The sequence below is a fragment of the Chelonia mydas genome, chromosome 25 (assembly GCF_015237465.2).
Source record: "Chelonia mydas isolate rCheMyd1 chromosome 25, rCheMyd1.pri.v2, whole genome shotgun sequence".
In the NCBI taxonomy this organism is placed as follows: Eukaryota; Metazoa; Chordata; order Testudines; family Cheloniidae; genus Chelonia; species Chelonia mydas.
The window spans coordinates 10,741,656-10,761,972 of NC_057858.1; the positions used below are offsets into that span (position 1 = coordinate 10,741,656).

The window sequence follows — 20,317 nt, forward strand, 5'->3', positions numbered from 1 at the left end:
ATACCCTCTAAGAGCCTATGCAGCTTTTGAACATGGGACTTAGGCTCATCTTACCGTACATCACAAGTGAAATGAGCGTGAAGTTCTCATTCAAATCAATGTTGCTCCATTCTCTCAAACCCACCATGCAGCACGACGCTGTCTCTATTTAAGAAAAGCCCAGGCTCTGGATGGAGCTCCTTGGAGGTCAACAGTAGAAACGAATGGCGGGGGACGCCAGCACACCATCTGCTTGGACGAGCCCTGGTCTAAGCCAGCGCTATCAACCTCAGCTCTGAAGTCAAGCAGAAATGTGACAGGGAAGAACAGACTCATGTAGCTGGGTTACTTTGTGTAACCACTGAGGGCAAACATTCCCTTCTTTCACTTCCTCTTCTGCTTCTCAAGTCTTAAAATGACAGGTTTCAGAGTAACAGCTGTGTTAGTCTGTATTCGCAAAAAGAAAAGGAGTACTTGTGGCACCTTAGAGACTAACCAATTTATTTGAGCATAAGCTTTCGTGAGCTACATCCGATGAAGTGAGCTGTAGCTCACGAAAGCTTATGCTCAAATAAATTAGTTAGTCTCTAAGATGCCATAAGTACTCCTTTTCTTTTTGCAAGACTTAAAAGTGGTGCCACGGAGGCATTGTTTTATTAAAAGCTGCACACACAAAAAGAGGAAGGGAAGCTGAGTTTTGCCTGAACTTCTGGGTGTTCTGCTGCAAAGAGTGAAATTGCTGTCTCCATTCTGCCAATGTTAAACTCAGCAGGGCTCGCCTCTCCTCTGAGCCAGGAATACGTGACCAGCAGGGGGTGTCGAGCCTTGTTTATATCTTGCGCCACCACCTACTGTTCTCCACGCAGCAGCTAGGAAAGCACTGTGTGAGTCCTGCTCTGCCATGTGTGCAGGAGGCTCTGTGACACAGATCTTTTCTCCACCACATTGTTGAGCCATGTGATTGGGAGGGAGCACAGTCCAGTGGCTAGGGAACTAGCTGGGGAATCACAAGACTTGGGGTCTCGTTCTGGGTCTACTACTGACATGCTGTCACCTTGGGCAAGTCACTTCCCCTCTCTGTGCCTCAGTTTCCACATTTGTAAAATGGGGAGAATGACACTGACTGTGCTTTGAGATCTCTGTATGACAAAGCACCATATAAAAGCTAATTTACTGTAAACATTCCCAATTTCCTTTACAGTCCAATATTATAACACTTGTTTCCTTTTTGGATATGTGATTATACAGACCGGAAGTAGTGACAATTCCTCAGAACCGTGTATCACTACAAATCTCTAATCTGCTCTGTTTAGTAGGTGGGCAGCTAACAGGTGCAGCTTGTTTGTCTGTAAGCCTATCAGTTCATGTGGGATCACAGTGTATCCTGAGAGAGAAATGACTAGATCACAGCCTTCCAGTATGTGGATGACTGGCTCATTTGCAGATCAGAGGTGGAAATACTAGAAAGCGGCAACACAACAAAGGTTTTCTTTGGCACTATTAGTAGGACGGCCCACTATTCGTATTTAGGGAGTCAGTGCCCTAAAAATATTTTTTGAGACATTTGTAATTCAGCCACCTTAATTGGCAACTGGGTACAACTTGGCACACAAGCAGTATTGCCTCTTGTCATTTAGATGAGAGCATTTCCGTGACTTGTGTTTTGTTTCTTTAAACACACATGAACTAGAAGCAATTACACAGACTTTTTAAATGAAAATAAGGAAGGTAAATTTAATTCTGGGCCTCATAACCCTCTGTGAGTCCCTTTAAACCTGCATCCTCGTTGTTCCCCTCAAAAAGATGAACTTTCATCCACCAATGAAACAGGAAAAAAAATCCCCTGTAATAAATTAAATTTCCTCCTGGAATTCCTCTAGCAATCCTGTTAGTGGATCACAAGGATACCCAAATCACCTGTTATCCAAGTATTCTGATTCTTGCCATGAGGACAGCTCTTCCCACATATTGTGTATAGCTCAGAGGCTACCTCTCCTGACTGCCTGGTGTCTGATATTTCCCCCCTCCCCTCAAAAGCTTTAGGAAACCAATATGGGGACAACTGATGTTACTTTCCAATGCAGGTAACCATTTGTAAACATTCTATCTTGTGTGCACAGAAATCCCCTTGATGTCAATGGACTAAGGGTAGAATATCATGCCCTAAAGAGTAGTGTGGTGGAAAGTCTGGAGGTAAGAGATGGTTTGAACAGCATAATGGTTTCTTAGGTATGAGATACAGTATCTGACTTGATTTACTCTGGATAGAGTAATTGAGAACATCTGTGCAACAATCTACACAGGAATGATGTTATTTTGGTCCCTCTGTGTATTCAGAATTGGATGTATTTACATAGACAAATGCATTCCTTTTGCTTAACTTCTTACTCCCTTTAGCCTGCAGAGCCAAAACAGCTAGAAGAGTGACTTGGAATTCATTATCAGAGGGGTAGCCGTGTTAGTCTGTATCCACAAAAACAAAGAGGAGTCTGGTGGCACCTTAAAGACTAACAGATTTATTTGGGTATAAGCTTTTGTGGGTAAAAAACCCACTTCAGATGACTCCATGCATCTGAAGGAGTGGGTTTTTTACCCACGAAAGCTTATGCCCAAATAAATCTGCTAGTCGGTTACCTGTACAGGCTGGCAGTGTTTTGACTTGTAACAGCCTACACTGTTAAGTATTGATTTGGCTGAGAAAGGGTTAAGTGGGTTCTCATGACTCATTGCCCCACCTAGATATAATGGAGGTAGGAGTGGCTCCACTCTCTAGGGCGTGGCTATGGAGCCTGGGGAAAAGTTTTGAGATGCTCTTTATCTTGTTGTTGGCTTTACTTTATTAATAAAGCCAAATTCCCCTGAAAAACGGGGGAGTTTGGCTTTCACACTGTGATTGCAGAGGAGTTTGGCAAAGGTCCCTGGTCATGCTGTCACTTCTACAGAATCTATATATAAACACTTATGTCAATTATACTAAAAATGCTCCACACTCTTTTTTTCAAAACTAAAGGGGTGGAGATTCTGCCATAATGACTCTCCCATCAATACTGCAGGCTAAGCTCTATAGCGTAGGAAAGTCAGGAAATATGGGATATACCCCCAAGCTCTGCCACTGGTTAGTTATGTACCTTTGCGCAAGTTAGTTTAGTCCTCTCTTTCAACCCCTGTAGAAAGGGAAGAAAAATTCTTACTCCGCTTTGTAAACTACTTTGAGATCTATGGATTAAAAACTGCTATGTACAGGACTGGGTCCTACAATGGGATTCACCGACACAGATCCTCATGCCTGTGTGGAATCCCACTGCAGTCAGATGAACTTCATGTGGCTAGATTCGTTAGCAGCATCAGCTCCAGAGTACAAATAATTGTTAGTCACTTGAAGAAAAGTCAATATCTGATTATACTATTATATATTGATAATAGTATAATCATAGTATATCATAGCGATTTGAACAATAGAAATGAAATGATACCTGTTCTGGGTTACTGGTTTCACCTTCTTGGAACAGACTGACAGTAATGAAGTAAAATTTTGTTTATTATGAAATGTCAACAATTACGACTGGACATTAAGAAAATACATCTGTTAAACAACTGTTGAACTGAATTACAGAATTTGACTAGTGACTCTAATCCTCTACAGACTATGGTTATCGCACAGAGGAAAATAGCTGCTATAAAACTTTTCAATGCTATTAACTGCATTTGGGGAGTTGGTAACTTACTAAAACACATTCAGAATGTCTCAAATGTAAGAATTTCTTCCTCATTTAGAAAAACAAGAATTGATCTAAACACTTATGTATAAAACATTCTGATTAGCTATGGATTAGTAGCTGGCAACTACTGGTGATCTTTCATCATTCTTCTTTATTCCCAAAGCCAGCTCCACCTGTTTCTCTCTTTACAATGAAAAGATACAGATAAATTACACATTAGACCACAAGCTTGGTTTACAACCAGATCAATTTCTCCCCTCCCCACCCCCACTGAACGTACCTGTAATTCTCAGCCAGGGTATTCAAACACAGGTCCTTTCAACATTAACATTACTGAGCTAATTCAATAGAACATCAACAATGTTTTAAATCCAGGATTTAGATTTAATTCAGTAAATAGAATGTAAGAATGAATTTTATCCTTGGTCTTTTTATTGTCTTCCATGTTGAAAATGAAGGTGGTAGTCAATTTCACAACAAAACTTTGTAAGTACTTCCGGCAATCTGCTGAGAAAGAGGGGTTCCCTCGCTACCTATACTAACTGCTGTCATTTTAAACAACTCCAAAACTGATTTAAATCATACTTATACCAAAATAGGCACAGCAGAAATCAAACTGGTAACTCTTATTTCATGGACCTTTTTTCAGATCCTTTAACTTGCTGGACAATGACTTTCATCATTTTCTCCATTTTGGTTTTTGTCAGTGATTTTCTACAGTACCATATTTGGTCCCATATGCAGCACAAAGGTTTAGGAGATAAGTAAAATGGATCGCGGTCATGATGCATATCCAATGGCCTTCTCTTAGCATACTCCTTATAGTCCCTGACTGGACAGTTGCCTGGATTATCAGGTTTGGCATAAATACATAGAACTGACTCTTCTGTGCTTGCCTGTGTGTTCAGATCATCTTTCCACTCCAAGTACTCTAATCCCTCCTCATTCTCTTTTAACACAATCTGCCCCCACCACAGATTTGGAGTCTGACTGTGTGTGTTTGTCCCAAAGCCTCGGATGATGTTTACAAGCATTAGGTGCAGAAATCCTTCGGGATGCATTCGACTCAGTATGCCCTTTTTACGAAGATCCTCTACATCTTTATCTGTCAGGTTTTCCAAAATATTCCAATCTCTCTCCCTCTCCTTCCGTGCTAGATGCTGGCATTTTACTTTTAAAGCTTCCTGAGATGCTGTGAACTCAGACCCTTTAATCACACTATACTCGTACTTGTGTTCCTTGAGGTATCTGTCTATACTGCTCTGAAAGAAGAATAAAGAGTTGGCGGAAAACTCTGTGCCATTCTGCTTCCTCACTCTAGTATAGAAGGAGGCTAGGTAATTATCAAGGTCTGGAGGTGGCAGTGTGAAGATCTCACGCGTTTCAGAAGGATAATGTGAAGCCAACCAGTCTCTGAACATTTTTATATCACCAATATTACGAATTCTCTTACTCTCCGACTTCTTCAATGTCTCTAAAAGATAAGAGACAACTCTGTGGATAGAAAGAACTACAGAGGCTATCAAAGGCATGTAAGGTGATGCAGAACCATGTTCACCTTCCTTTTTAAAGCATTCAAACATTCTGGGACTACTATAATCCTGCTCCCTTTGTTTTTTGTTTTGCTTTTGTGATCGCATTCTCCCACCCATCCCACTGTTTTTCCACCTGTTGCATCCTGTCTGATGCCTCCGCTATAAGTTCTCTGGTGCAGGGAACTGTCATCTTTGTTATTTTTCTGTGCAGTGCCTAGCACAGTGGGGTCCTGATCTTAACTGGCATTCCTAGGTGATAACATATCAAATATTTAAAAGCTCATAATTCAAGGGGAGCAGGCTTAGGCGTTAATGAAATTTTATACCACTCACTGAAATTATGAAATTCATCCCTATACAGAGAGACATCTTAAGTTATATGCCACACTTAAGACCTCAAAATAGGGCTTAAGGTGGGACTTTAACTTGTGTGTTGGGAAGGGGGTGAATTTCACCCTGTATCATCTAAAAATTTAGATCTAAGGACACAATCTGCAGCTCTTCCTTATGGAACTAGTCACGTCACTAAGGATTGCATGATTGGACCTGAAATGTGGACTCTGAAACTTGAGCAATCCAAAAAGGGATAGTGCATATAAAAATTCCTCAGATTGCAACTATGGTCATGCGTATATTTCATAGTTAAATAAGGCACAGTAATGAGTCAAATTTTGTTCTGTTATGCTCAGGCAGTCCCCGGGAAATCAACAGGAGCTGGCCTGTGTGCAGATCTCAGGACGTGGCCCAATATTAAGCTGCATTTATTTTACATGTTTGATGTGCTGCACAAGCCATTAAACAGAATATACTTCAAAGTGGTCTCCAGCACCGACGCTTCTTTATTAAAAAGGAGCGCTCTAGTCATGGAACACAAATGTCAGCTGAAAGTTTGTTCTAGGGGCTGAGAATCAGGAAAAGCCCACTCTGTTTAAAATGGAACAAGTAAAAATATCTCTTAAAAAGGAGTGCTAGGATTCCAGCGGGGTTTATTTCTCAAATTGTTATAGAGTTGTCACATCTATATAGTTCCATGTAGCCTAGGAAGAGAATCACTTATGGTGAAATTCACCCCTATGCAGAGGGCCATCCCAAGGTCCCATTGCCTAACCCAGGGGTTCTCGAACAGGGGGTCGTGAGGTTATTACATGGGGGGGTTACGAGCTGTCACCCTCAACCCCAAACCCCACTTTGCCTCCAGCATTTATAATGGTGTTATAAATTAAAAACACTTTTTTTATATATTTAAGGGGGGGTCACACTCAGTCTTGCTATGTGAAAGGGGTCACCAGTACAAAAGTTTGAGAACCACTGGCCTAACCCCTCAAGGTGGGATGTAAATGGCTTGAAGAGTAGGGAGAGAGAATGCCTGCCATCAGTTACACAGGCATACATCCTAGGGGGCTTATTGGAATTCCGCTGCTGCTGGATCCTTAGGTAGCACTTGGCAAGGAGGTCTTTTCTTTCAGATGTGGACCTCACCACAGTCATCCTCACCTTTGCTAACTTCAAGCTGGATTACTGTAATGTGCTCTGAGGATGACCCTTTGTTTAAGACCATTTGGGAACAGCAGCTAGTGCAGAATGTATATGCCCACCTACTGAGTGGGATTTCTCATAAGTAGCACACTACACCTCAGCCCCATTGACTACACTGGCCACAGTGGTTTCCAGGTGAAGTTTAAGGTGGGTTTTCAAACCTGGGCAGCCCTTAAATGGTTTGTGCTCCCACCCACCTTTCTCTCTCCTCCTATGACTTCACTTCCCACAGGCTATGTTTGATTGCCTTCAGGGTATGCTGCAAAGGTCCATGTGCTCTCCTGTGGGTTTTTTCCAGGTGTGAAGATGTGGGTGCTGAGCGGGGTTCTGGAGCTGATGGCTGTGAATGTCTCTTGTTGGCACTGAGTCATTTGGTACATGATTTTTGGTTTAATTACTATTGTTTCTGCACAGAGAGTATGGATCTACAAACCTAAATGTGGCTGCTCCTTTTTTATGAAAACTATTGCGTGGTCTACTTGAAAAAAGAAATGGTTTGTAAATCAAAAAGCACTGAGACTGCAAGCGAAGCCTGAGATTAAGATAAAATGGCTTATGACTCATTGTTCAGCAAAAACAATTCTTGCATAAATGTCCCCAGGTGAATTCACAGTGACTCTTGATGAGATACACTATCAAGTCAATTTCAAAAGTACTCTAACAATGTATTCACCAAGTGTAGTCATGCTGCAGATTTTTAGTTGTGTAAAGGCTTGTCTGAACAAACACCCGACCTTAATCCAAATTCACTCTCAGGAGTAGACAAGCCTTAAAACACTATTCCAGTACTCTGTTCAGTCAAGGAAGAATTGTATCCAATCTTCTGCATCACAGAATCTAACAGCAGGTTTTTTCTGTCTTTGATGTACTAGCTAATTTAGCAGTATGGACATCTACCCTCTACTGGATGAACTGAGAATCATTCAGTCATGTCATAAGCCCTAACAATGGCAGAGCTAAAGACTATATTTCTTTTAGCTCAGGTGGCTGGGGATCTGTAACTCAAGAACTATCCATGTTCTATCATGGCTTGCTGTCACTGTGATATCTCAACAGTCACAATGTGCAGTTTACTGGCAACCATGAAATCCTAAGGGGCTCTGGATCTGCCACAAAATCTAGATATACATTTAGTAAGCACCACCCTGAATTTTCACATGTCTCTGGAGAGCCATCAGTCAGATAGAAGGAGTCATCACACCAAACAATTGTGGAAAATTAATTAAACCTACAATCCCAAATTTTGGGACTGTTTGCCTGAACTTTCAAAAGATGGCTCTATATTTGCACCTGCATTTTTGCATGCATAAAAATCTTTTGCATACAGATCAGGTAGACATCCAGCTGCCTGATATTTATATGAAGCACCGCTTGCAAGCAAAGGAAAATCAGATGCAAATGTATTTGCTCTACTGAATCCTCTTTAAAAACTTGGCCCTTTGCTGCTTACTTGATGGTTTTAATCACTAAATTAAATCAGTATGTAGGTAACTGGCACTAAAAATCCATTAGCCACACCTATGCTAAAATCATAATTGTGCTCCACATCACTTCTAAAATGAAGCAGATCCAGTCACTAATGGTTCCCAATATTTGGCAAGAAGGATAGTTTAACAGTTAGTACATACAAGAAGAAAATGGATGATGTACAGTGCACAAGGCAGGAACTGTTTTAAAAGCTACTATAATCACATGCCACACTTTAGTTATTCATCAAAGAGCATATTCTAATGAGGAATCTTATGACATTCTCATGTAAAAATGTGCTCTATGCTGACACATGGCATGAATGGCAAGAAGTGAATTTATTTTACAAATAAAAAAGTCTGTCTATTTTTAGTTACCAAAAATTTTTAAGATCCCAAATCATAACAGGATACACAAGACATAGACTTTTTTAACAAATTGCTTTAATATCTTTAGTGCTTTTAAGAAAAGGGGTGAAATTCTGGGCTCATTGAAGTCAATGGGAATTTTGCTACTTACTTCAATGGAACCAGAATTCCCCTGCAGTTAACTGCACTAAATTGTTTTAAAGATCAGTTCCTCTTTCTCTTTCCTGGGGAGACCTGAGTTCATAACCCTGGTTACAGTTTATTGCAGGGACCACATATTAAGAGGTACAGTGTGTGGTGCTATTGTGGTAAAATCAAAGTCTAAAATGTTCCAATTTAGGTAGTTGGCTTTAGCCACCCAAATGTATATTATAGGGCACCTAAATAAGTGGCTTGATCTTCGGAAGCGCTGATTGCTTAAGGCTCCTATTATGTCAGTGGGAGATTAGGGTGTTCAGGATCTCTGGCAATCTGGTGCTTTTATTTAGGTGCTCAGATATGGATTTAGGTGGCTAAATGGAGCCACCCAAACTGTAATATTCTGGCTAAAAGAGACACATACCAAAAAAAAAAACCACCCAGGAATAAAACTCCAGAAATCCTTACTTTTGTTTGAAGACACAGGCAGATTGTCCTCAGAGTTTTCATTCTCCAGAGTAGGCAGGGCTAAAGAAATTGCAGCATTCGGTGGTCCTGGCTGTTTGCTCTCCTCAGTAGGTATTTCAGCACGGTTCCCAGCTAGTCCCATTCCTGATGTGGCACACACAGATGGGCACAGCTGGAGCTGCTGATGGACAGCTCCAGCGAATGCAGTGTCATAGAAAGCCAGGAATGAGGGTGGCTCCAACTGGGCCTTTGTTTCCCTGTTGGAGGCAGGAAAGGGCTTTAACTGTTCTTTGGATGCTGTTGATTCACAGGAATTCCCTGCTTTAGAGGTTTTGCTTTTGGACTTTGTAGGATGAAGAGCTGTTAACTTCAAGCAGTTGCTTTCCAGGCTCCTATGATGGCTGTCTTCTAAAGTCTCCTGTAAACAGGGAATTACTGCAGCCTTTTCTTTAAAGACAGAAACTGATGTCTGGTTGGCTGCTCGTTTGCTAATGACCTTACTATCTCCGTGCATTTGCAGTTCTTCCTCAGCAGATCCTTCTTTATTCTGGAATACTCTTTCAGAATCACAATTACTTCTGCATATTTGGTCTCCTGTATCTGTTTCAAATTCTTCTTCATCAGAGATGTCTTGCAGGTCCTCCCTGCTTTCTGCCTCTTCGTTACCATGGTCAGTTTTGGCATGATAGTCAGCTGATGGAAGACTCAGCTCTGCAGCAAAGCATGACCTCATGGAGTAGCTGTCTTTCTGAGGAACTACTCCACTCTGCTTTTCTTTTGTCATTGTTATATCAGACATTACACAAAATGTGTCCTCTTTCTTTTGCATTATTTCGGGGGATCTGCTACATGATCCCATGTTAACTGAGTCAGCTTTCTTTTTTTCAAAAGGTGAGGCTACCCTGTATCTCTTTTCACTTAAATTATGTTCCACTGACCAGGAGTCATAGCTTCTGGACCTCTTTTTCCGTTCTGCAGCTTCCTCCCTTTCCTCCTGGCTTCTGAAGTATAATGCCCCACAGGGCCAGTGATATGCATGTCCAGATTCACATATCCACAAAACAGAATTGTCCCTGGTGGGATGTCCCATATTCTGTATAATTTCCAAGCTTGGGATTTGACTGCAGATAGTTCCATGAGTATGTGCCCAAGTCACTAAATTAGATAGATCCATGGCAACTGAGCTGACATTGTTGTACATGTCATCACAAATGTTCTCGTTCTGCAAAAGGGTTAGAATTATCTTAAGACACGTAAGAAAAACAGGATGATTTTAGCAACAGTTAGTGGGAGCTGTTCTCAATCCCATCTATTTAAATTTTTAAATATTAGAATAATTAGCTTGATAAAACTTGTGAAACTTTTCAAATGATTTGTTTGAACAGTTTCTTTGCTCAGCTATAAGAGATGGAAGGGAATTTGTGGATGTATTTATTAACTTATTTGATGAATTTCACAATAGACACAACATACAGCTTGCACGTGTATCCTATGATCTGACCCTCAGCTGTAAGCTTGCTATCTTATGAATGGAAGACTCTGTTTCCAAACATGCATGTATTGGGTGAAACCATTCAGGATAGCATTCAGCCAATTTGCCATTCTGAAAATAATTATACCCATTCAAAACTAAAAAATAACTTAATTTATAAATCATCCCCCATGCACCAAGGTGTTCAGTGGCCCTGTACCATAACTTCATAATTGTTTTATATAATATGTATCTAATAAACAAAAATCCTTTGCCCGTTTTCTTACGTAAAAATTCCCTGCTGTTTATCCTTGTAAGTAGTTTTGAGTTCATTTTGCATTCACATAAATATATATTTAAGCAAACACAGTTCAATGTCCAGTTATCTATGATGTGATTTAAAGTGTACTCACCATGCTGCTGTTTTTATTTGGAATATGCTTTCAATGGGGGTTCAAAGGATAAATGTCTCCTTTTATTTAAGTAGTCCTTTCTTTCACAGAACCTAAAATAAGTATCATATAGATTTTTACTTTTTTATTTTTGGAGGCAAGTTCCATTCCACTAAACTTTTCAATATTCACTGAGCACAAACTAAATGGTCCCAGGCTGCAAATACTTCACTTATGTGAGCAGTACCATTGAGCTTAATGGGACTACACACAGGAGGAGTTTTTCATGCCAGTTTAAAGGGAAACAAAATATTAATTATGAAAACAGAATTTTTAAAATTTAAATGTTCCTCTGTACTACTGGAAACCTGAACATAATAGCACTGTGATGGGTCTTGTTTAATTCTTCAAGCTGAGGAAAAAGCAGAAAAAGAAATATAAACAGTGAAAAGCAAATTATTAAAAGTTAAATAATTAACATTTAAAGTTGCTAGCTACACAAGTGAGCAATTTTCTGTGTAATTCCTATTTATCTCAATAGACTTAGGTACAAATTTTAAAAGATTCTTCTGTCTATACATAGGCTCTTTTGAAAATCCTAGCCTTAATTAATTAACACCTGTGTGGTGGGATGGAGAAGAGAATCAGTCAAAGTTACTGTTAGTATGTATGTGGTTGTAGAGTCAAGAGCAGTGGTTCTCAAACTCTCTGGGTCAGGACCCCAAAGTGGGTCGCGACCCCGTTATAAAGGGGTCGCCAGGGCAGGTGTTAGACTTGCCTGGGCCTGGGGCTAAAGCCAAAGTCCTGGCCTCACTGCTCAGAGCCAAAGCTGAAACCCGAGCCCTACCACTGAGGTTTCAGCCCTGGGCAGCGGGGCTCAGGCTATATGGCCCCCCACTTGGGGCTGAAGTCGTTGGGCTTCGGCCCCTCCCTCGCGCCCAGGGCTGTGAGGCTTGGGCGGGCTCAGGCATCACTCCCTCCTCCTGGAGTCATGTAGTAATTTTTGTTGTCAGAAGGGGGTTGCGGTGCAATGAAGTTCGAGAACCCCTGGTCAAGAGAGTTTATTCAGGAAGAGCCTGTCTTCATGTACTCTGTCTTGCCTACAATGGCCCTCCCAGACCTGAAGAAGAGCTCTATGTACACTTGTCTCTCCCACCAACAGAAGTTGGTTCAATAAACAATATTACCTTACCCACCTTGTCTCTACAATGGCTTCAGACAGCCACCCATCTACCAACGCCTGGGGGGGAAACGAGCCATTTGCTTTGATGTTCTACCTCTGGCCCCTTGCTGAACTCACTGGCCTGATTTTGGGCAGCAGGGCAAACAGAGCTGGAAAACTGACACCAAGGGGTGTTGGCTGGATAAAGGTTTTGGGGGCTGTTCAGGGGAACACACCGGCACAGACACACACCCGCTGGGGGGCTGAAGAGGGTAAGCTGTCCTACGTTCACCTTGGAGGATGGAGATGGTAAGTCAGGTGTGTGTATAGACTATTTTACAAAGCCTCTTTCTCTGATGCTTGGTTCCTTCTGTGAAGATTAAACAACACACTTTGGGGTAAGAATGCGGCGGGGTCACTGTATTCCCCAGTGCTCACAGACTCCTGAAGGGGTCCGAACCCAGTCGGACTTGCTGGGTAAGCATGGTCTAGGTGCAGAGTACAGTAGCCCAGGGCCTGCTCTGAGAGTGGCAGAATTGCATGATTCCACCGCGCGCAAGCGAAAGGCGTGAGGCCTGACAGCTGTGGGTGTGCCCTCAGAGAGGGTTCAGAGGTGCAGCTAGCCCTGTAGTTGTGACATCCTGTGCCCACAAAAAGCAGGTAGTGGGAGGGGGCTGGGAGAGCCAGGGCCTCTGTGGGGTGGGGTTGGCAGAGACAGACAGAGGAGCTGGGGACAGAGGGACAACTGGAGGGAGTCTGGGGCATCTGGGGGAGGCGAGAGGGTTACTGGGAGAGTGACCCTGGATGATCCTGCTCCCCCTTGTCACCCTGTTCCCTCCCCGCTGCCTGGCCCCGGCCTCCTCCCCTCTGCCCCTCACCTCCCTCACAGGGGCACATGCTGCCCTGCCAGCCTCCTGCACCTCCACGCTGGCTTGGCTGGCCCCAGCCCGGGGAAGCGGGGGCGAGGAGGCCAGCTCAGATGCTTGCGATTCCTCTGTCACAGCAGCCCCTGGCGGGCAGGAGGAGGAACTGCGGGGGAGCGCGCCGAGCTGACACCAAGCTCTGGGGAGGAGCCATTGGAGCCGCCACATGGGATGGATGTCATGCTGTCGGCCTGAGATTTGGCGCAGAGTGGGAACAGGTCCAGCACGAGTGACAGCAGTGCAGGCTTCCCCACAATACCCTGCAAATGTGCCTCAAGCATGACCTGAAGGGAGCCCATGGAAGATGAGGGGGTAGCTCCATCTTATTCAGTCGTTGGCCTGTCCCTTGGGACTGCCCAGCAAGGGGCTTTAGTGCTGGCGAGGATGAGCGTTCTGTGATATATGGGCACCTGCCCGCTGGGAACTGGACTGAGATCTACCAAACTCCTAACCAATTTTTTTTTTTTTTTAATTGCTGCCCAAATCCTATGGGGCCAAGCACCTCAAAAGAGTGAGTAATAGAGACACACTTTACCAATGTACAACTTCCAAATAACTCGGTTTTGATGCTCTCGCAGTCTAAGGCTCTGAACTAGCAAGGCACTGAAGTGCACATTAAAGTTAAGCATGTGCTTAAGTCCCAGTGACTCAAAAATTAAGCATGTGCTTTGCTGAATTCAGGGCCTAAATGAGGGAGAGATCAAAAACAGTGAGAGAAATTTTAAATATACTGTGCCGAAAGCCCATCATCACAAGGGGGAAGCCGGCTTTAAAAATGGCCTAAAACAATTAATCAAAAATAATGAGGGAGATCTTGTTCCAGATGAGGGGGACTAGGGTTAATAACCAAATGACAGATACCTGAGAGGAACACTGAATGAATTTGCAGCAGCTCAGCAAGGTAACGACAGTTCTAACAGGAAGGGAAACAAAAGTGCCACTGGTGCCTGTCTGCACCTCCCCAGCACTGGGTCACATAACAGGGTGTCCCATTTAAAGAGACAGTGCCAGATCAAATTCTCTCTTGCCAAATTTATTTTACCACCTAACAGGGAATAGGTAATAATCAGGAGAACTCTTCCTGCTTAGGCGTGAAAAGTCCCGTATGTTAGCAATGCTATATCATTGCCCCACTGGGTCCCTTGTAAAGCTCTTTTGCACAAATGTATGTCACTAGTGTGTCTCTCCAGCTTTTCCTGTTTATGGCTTTCCAATGATGATCGGGATAGCTTTAGCCTGGAATGCTGTTTCTAACTATGCTGGGCATTTGAACCACATGTAAGGCTAAGATTTTCAAAGGCGCTTGAGGGAGTTTAGGTGCCCATCCCCATGAAAATTCATTGGCTCCTTTGAAAAGTACTGCCTAAAACATTTTAGCTGAAACCATGTTTAAACTGAGTCTCATACCACTTCAGCTAATGTACGCTGAACCCAGGGCCTGTCTTAATTTATGGCAGGCATTACAATGAGCCAACCATGATCCTTGTCCCATTCTTGCCTATGGGTCTGTTCCTGCTCCCATGGATGTCAGTGGGAGTTATGACACTGACTTTAGTGAATAGTTTCCCCCCTAAAGGGCTGCACTATCTGGACAGAGCAAAAGGAACTTCCACGTCAATACTTTGGCATTTACAATTGCTGTGGAGCAAGGGTAATAGAAACAGAAGCTTTGCCTGGTCATAAAGCATGGAATTATAACTTGGCAGCTGACCTTCTTGATTGCTATCATGTCCTTCTTGAAATTGGCCCTTTTGATCTCCCTCTATCTGTAAGCATGTCTTCCCTTTCATGATCTCTCCTAAAAAGTCCTTTTATTTTGATACTTCGCTCCTAGTGACCAGCTATAGTACTTTCAGAGTCCAGTTCTGCTCTGATGTTGGTGTCAATCTGGAGTAACTCCATAGAAGTCAATGGGGTTACTCTGGATTTACACCAGTGTAACTGAGAAGAGAGCTCTGCCTTTACAGTGAAATATTTACTAAATGAGTCAGATCCTCACCTGGTATAAATCAGCATAGCTTCATCAAAGCCAATAGAGTCACCCCAATGCACCTCAGATCTGGCCCAGTGCCTTTTTTTTTTTTTTTAATCTTTATAAATAGCAGTTGCTGCTTCAGTATCTCTGTCTGTGTGAATACTGGGGCACTTTAATGATATTCCAGCAAGCACTTCCATCTGATGATGGACTTGAGTCTGAACAGGATATTCCAAAGTTTTAAGGTAAATGCTCTCTTCAGATGAAATGAGCAAGGGTTACAACTACAATTAAATAAACCCCACCCTCACCAAGAAATGAATTTACATAAAGAATGAACCTTCTTACGGCTATAAGAGTCTGCTTTCTTACAGTCCTGCTCTGAATAATTGAACAGTCAAGATGTCAGTCTCTTATCTGATAACTTTTTCCACTCGGTATTAAATATGGCTGAGTGTCCCTAGCCTCTGTTTACCAGCAGCTGGGAGTGGATGACATGGGATGGATCACTTGATGATTCCATCTGAAGCACCTGGCATTGGTCTGACCCAGTATTACTGTTCTTATGTAAGATAATTTAGGCTTGGCATTTTCAAAGGGGCCTAAAAGCAGTTCTGCAGAAAAGGACCTGGGGATTACAGTGGATGAGAAGCTGGATATGAGTCAGCAGTGTGCCCTTGTTGCCAAGAAGGCCAACAGCATATTGGGCTGTATTAGTAGGAGCATTGCCAGCTAATCGAGGAAAGTGAATATTCCCCTCTATTCGGCACTGGTGAGGCCACACCTGGAGTATTGCATCCAGTTTTGGTCCCCCCACTCCAGGAGGGATGTGGACAAATTGGAGAGAGTCCAGCAGAGGGCAACGAAAATGATCAGGGGGCTGGGGCACATGACTTATGAGGAGAGGCTGAGGGAACTGGGCTTGTTTAGTCTGCAGAAGAGAAGAATGAGGGCGGATTTGATAGCAGCCTTCAACTACCTGAAGGGGGTTCCAAAGAGGAGGGAGCCTGGCTGTTCCCAGTGGTGGCAGATGACAGAACAAGGAGCCATGGTCTCAAGTTGTCAGTGGGGGAGGTCTAGGTTGGATATTAGGAAACACTATTTCACAAGGAGGGTGATGAAGCACTGGAATGGGTTCCCTAGGGAGATGTTGGAATCTCCATCCTTAGAGGTTTTTAAGGCCCGGCTTGACAAAGCCCTGGCTGGGGTGATTTAGTTGGTGTTGGTTAGTTAGTTGGTTAGTTAGTTGCTTTGAGCAGGGGGTTGGACTGGATGACCTCCTGAGGTCTCTTCCAACCCTAGTATTCTATGATTCTAAATGAGCTAGGCACCCAGCCTCTGTTGAATTTCAAAAGGGTTAGGGTACCAGTTTTGAAAATCTCACCCTTAAACATTTCTTGATCTAAATTTTCAAAAATGGCTAGTGATTTTGTGTGCGTGTGCATGTGTGACCAACTCAACACATTTCAAAGGGGCCTGAATTTCACAGGGTGGGTGCTCAGTGCTTTCTGAAAATCTGTCTCCTGCAAGGTACCTCAAAAACTGAGGCACCCAAAATCATCAATCACTTTTGAAAATGTGAAACTATGTGATTTATTCCACTTTCATAATTAGATGGCAAAGTCATAATGGTTCATAATACATCCTTGAAATCTCCTATAACAGAGACTTGTACTTTCTTTATTTGGTTATGCTTCTTGCATTTGTATGGATCTTAGAAACTGCCTTAAGTGACATTTGTTTTGGTGTTAGTTCCTTTTTTCCCTCCTTTCGTAATAGTCTTGGTTCTGTTTCTCTTTGGTCTTTTATTGTCTATTTCACAGGTTTAGTTCAAGAGGTAGGAATAAGGAAAGCAAATACACAGACTGGGAGCAGTTCCACCTCCTGACAGGACAAAACAGGAAACTGGAACAATCAGAGTAAGAAAAAACAGGATTTAGAGCACTGTCCACTTAGTCCTATGAGGGACAGCAGGTTCTCACTGCATGTGCCAGCTGTGGGAGACACTCTGCTGGTAGGTTTCAGAGTAACAGCCGTGTTAGTCTGTATTCGCAAAAAGAAAAGGAGGACTTGTGGCACCTTAGAGACTAACCAATTTATTTGAGCATAAGCTTTCGTGAGCTACAGCTCACTTCATCGGATGCATACTGTGGAAAGTGTAGAAGATCTTTTTATATACACACAAAGCATGAAAAAATACCTCCTCCCACCCCACTCTCCTGCTAGTAATAGCTTATCTAAAGTGATCACTCTCCTTACAATGTGTATACACTCTCACAAATCTTGGGAGACAGGCCAGTCCTTGCCTACAGACAGCCCCCCAACCTGAAGCAAATACTCATCAGCAACCACATACCACACAACAGAACCACTAACCCAGGAACCTATCCTTGCAACAAAGCCCGTTGCCAACTGTGCCCACATATCTATTCAGGGGACACCATCACAGGGCCTAATAACATCAGCCACACTATCAGAGGCTCGTTCACCTGCACATCCACCAATGTGATATATGCCATCATGTGCCAGCAATGCCCCTCTGCCGTGTACATTGGTCAAACTGGACAGTCTCTACGTAAAAGAATAAATGGACACAAATCAGATGTCAAGAATTATAACATTCATAAACCAGTCGGAGAACACTTCAATCTCTCTGGTCACTCGATTTCAGACCTAAAGGTCGCAATATTAAAACAAAAAAACTTCAAATCCAGACTCCAGCGAGAAACTGTTGAATTGGAATTCATTTGCAAATTGGATACAATTAACTTAGGCTTGAATAGAGACTGGGAGTGGCTAAGTCATTATGCAAGGTAACCTATTTCCCCTTGTTTTTTCCTATCTCCCCCCTCCCTCCCCCCCGGACGTTCCTGTTAAACCTTGGATTTGTGCTGGAAATGGCCCACCTTGATTATCATACACATTGTAAGGAGAAGGAGTACTTGTGGCACCTTAGAGACTAACCAATTTATTTAAGCATAAGCTTTCGTGAGCTACAGCGCTCACGAAAGCTTATGCTCAAATAAATTGGTTAGTCTCTAAGGTGCCACAAGTACCCCTTTTCTTTTTGCAAATACAGACTAACACGGCTGTTACTCTGAAACCTGTCATTGTAAGGAGAGTGGTCACTTTAGATAAGCTATTACCAGCAGGAGAGTGGGTTTGTGTGTGTGGTGGGGGGGGGGGGTGAGAAAAAACCTGGATTTGTGCTGGAAATGGCCCACCTTGATTATCATACACATTGTAAGGAGAGTGATCACTTTAGATAAGCTATTACCAGCAGGAGAGTGGGGTGGGGGGAGAGAAAACCTTTTGTAGTGGTAAACACCCATTTTTTCATGGTTTGTATGTATAAGAACATCTTCTGTATTTTCCACAGTATGCATCCGATGAAGTGAGCTGTAGCTCACGAAAGCTTATGCTCAAATAAATTGGTTCGTCTTTAAGGTGCCACAAGTACTCCTTTTCACTCTGCTGGTAAGTGCTACTCCACAGAAACCTCATTATGTGACTTCATGTATCACATCTTCACAGAATCGGGCACTATTTTGTTTTTACTTCCTTCAGATCCAAGATCATCTTCCTCACAGTTGCTCTCAATTACATCCCCTCTCTCAGGTGTCTGTTACAGAGCCACTATTCTTGCACCGTGACTAAGCTCCCTGAGGCAATTATTATTTTTTATTATTACTTTATTTTATTTTTTAAGTATGACAGAGCTGGCAGAGTAGTGCCTGGATCCAACAAAATGTAATCAGACACTAAAAACAGATGTATGGGAGGGGAAAATTAATTACAAAATATCCAATTATATAAACAGAGTCTCATATTTTATCACACTGAGAAGAGCATGAGGGAAACAGAAGTTAATGGGAAACAAATTATGGAGCAGCTCGTCAAAGACTTTTACTAAAAACTCTCAAATGTAGAAAATAACTTCAAGTTCTGATCCTGCAAACACTTACACATGTGAGTAACTCCATGGATATGAGTAGTTGTACAAGGGAACAACTTGTGTTATGTAAATTTGCCAAACTGGGGCCTTTTTTTTGCATAAGATTTTCTCTGGGCATCACTCTTGGAGTGTTAGGCCCCAATCCTGTACTGTACATGAGTGTGCCCCCGCAGAGCTCATTGCAGGATCAGGGCCTGACTTTGTTCTTCAGACCCATATATGCAAATAGAATCACAGAACTGGAAGGGACCTTGAGAGGTCATATAGTCCAGTCCCCTGCACTCAAGGCAGGACTAAGTATTGTCTAGACCAGTGGTTCTCAAAGCCGGTCCGCCGCTTGTTCAGGGAAAGCCCCTGGCGGGCCGGACCGGTTTGTTTACCTGCCGCTTCCGCAGGTTCGGCCGCTCTTGGCTCCCACTGGCCGCGGTTCGCCACTCCAGGCCAATGGGGGCTGCGTGAAGCGCCGCAGGTCAAGGGACGTGCTGGCCGCCCTTCCCGCAGCCCCCATTGGCCTGGAGCGGCGAACCGCAGCCAGTGGGAGCCAAGATCGGCCGAACCTGCAGATGCGGCAGGTAAACAAACCGGTCCGGCCCGCCAGGGGCTTTCCCTGAACAAGCTGCGGACCGGCTTTGAGAACCACTGGTCTAGACCATCCCTGACAGGTGTTTGTCCAACCTGCTCTTAAAAATTCCAAATGGTGAAGATTCCACAACCGCCCTAGGCAATTTATTCCAGTGCTTAACCACTCTGACAGTTAGGAAGCTTTTCCTAATGTCCAACCTAAACCACCCTGGCTGCAATATAAGCCCACTGCTTCTTGTCCTATCCTCAGAGGCTAAGAAGAACAGTTTTTCTCCCTCCTCCTTGTAACAGCCTTTTAACAACCTTTTATGTACTTGCAATAATCCATTTTCCATTACTGAAGAACTGGAAGAGGGATGCAGGATGTCAAAGTGCATTTCTCAAAGATATTAAAGCAGTATTGTCAACTCTCAAAATTTTCAAAAATCTCATGATATTTTTGATCTTCCTTAAAGCACCAGCTTCTGGAGTCGTGTCCTCAGCTTTAATTTATTTAAATAAATTTCAGTCCTTATGGTTGCAGAAAAACGCTTGAGCTCAAAAGACAAAAAACAAACAAACCCCAAAATCACGATTTAAAAAAAATGATGCATTTTGGGGGCTTGACTCATTATTCTTGAATACTGGGGTTGGCAATCCTGCAGTAG

At 43.0% G+C, this 20,317-nt stretch overlaps 1 protein-coding gene across 3 annotated transcripts in view; it reads right to left on the reverse strand.

Annotated features, from left to right (window-relative positions):
• Nucleotides 1–3,499: 3,499 nt before the first annotated feature.
• LOC102931274 (uncharacterized protein KIAA1958) overlaps nucleotides 3,500–20,317 on the reverse strand; it is a 32,560-nt gene continuing 15,742 nt past the window's right edge. For all 3 annotated transcript variants that reach the window (XM_037885983.2, XM_043535896.1, XM_043535895.1), the window contains exons 2-4: nucleotides 11,095–11,186; nucleotides 9,211–10,432; nucleotides 3,500–5,172 (exon numbers count right to left, since the gene is read on the reverse strand). In XM_037885983.2, coding sequence (XP_037741911.1) covers nucleotides 4,325–5,172; nucleotides 9,211–10,432; nucleotides 11,095–11,097 — 2,073 coding nt within the window. In that variant the 5' untranslated portion in view covers nucleotides 11,098–11,186 and the 3' untranslated portion in view covers nucleotides 3,500–4,324. The remainder of the gene's footprint in view (nucleotides 5,173–9,210; nucleotides 10,433–11,094; nucleotides 11,187–20,317) is intronic.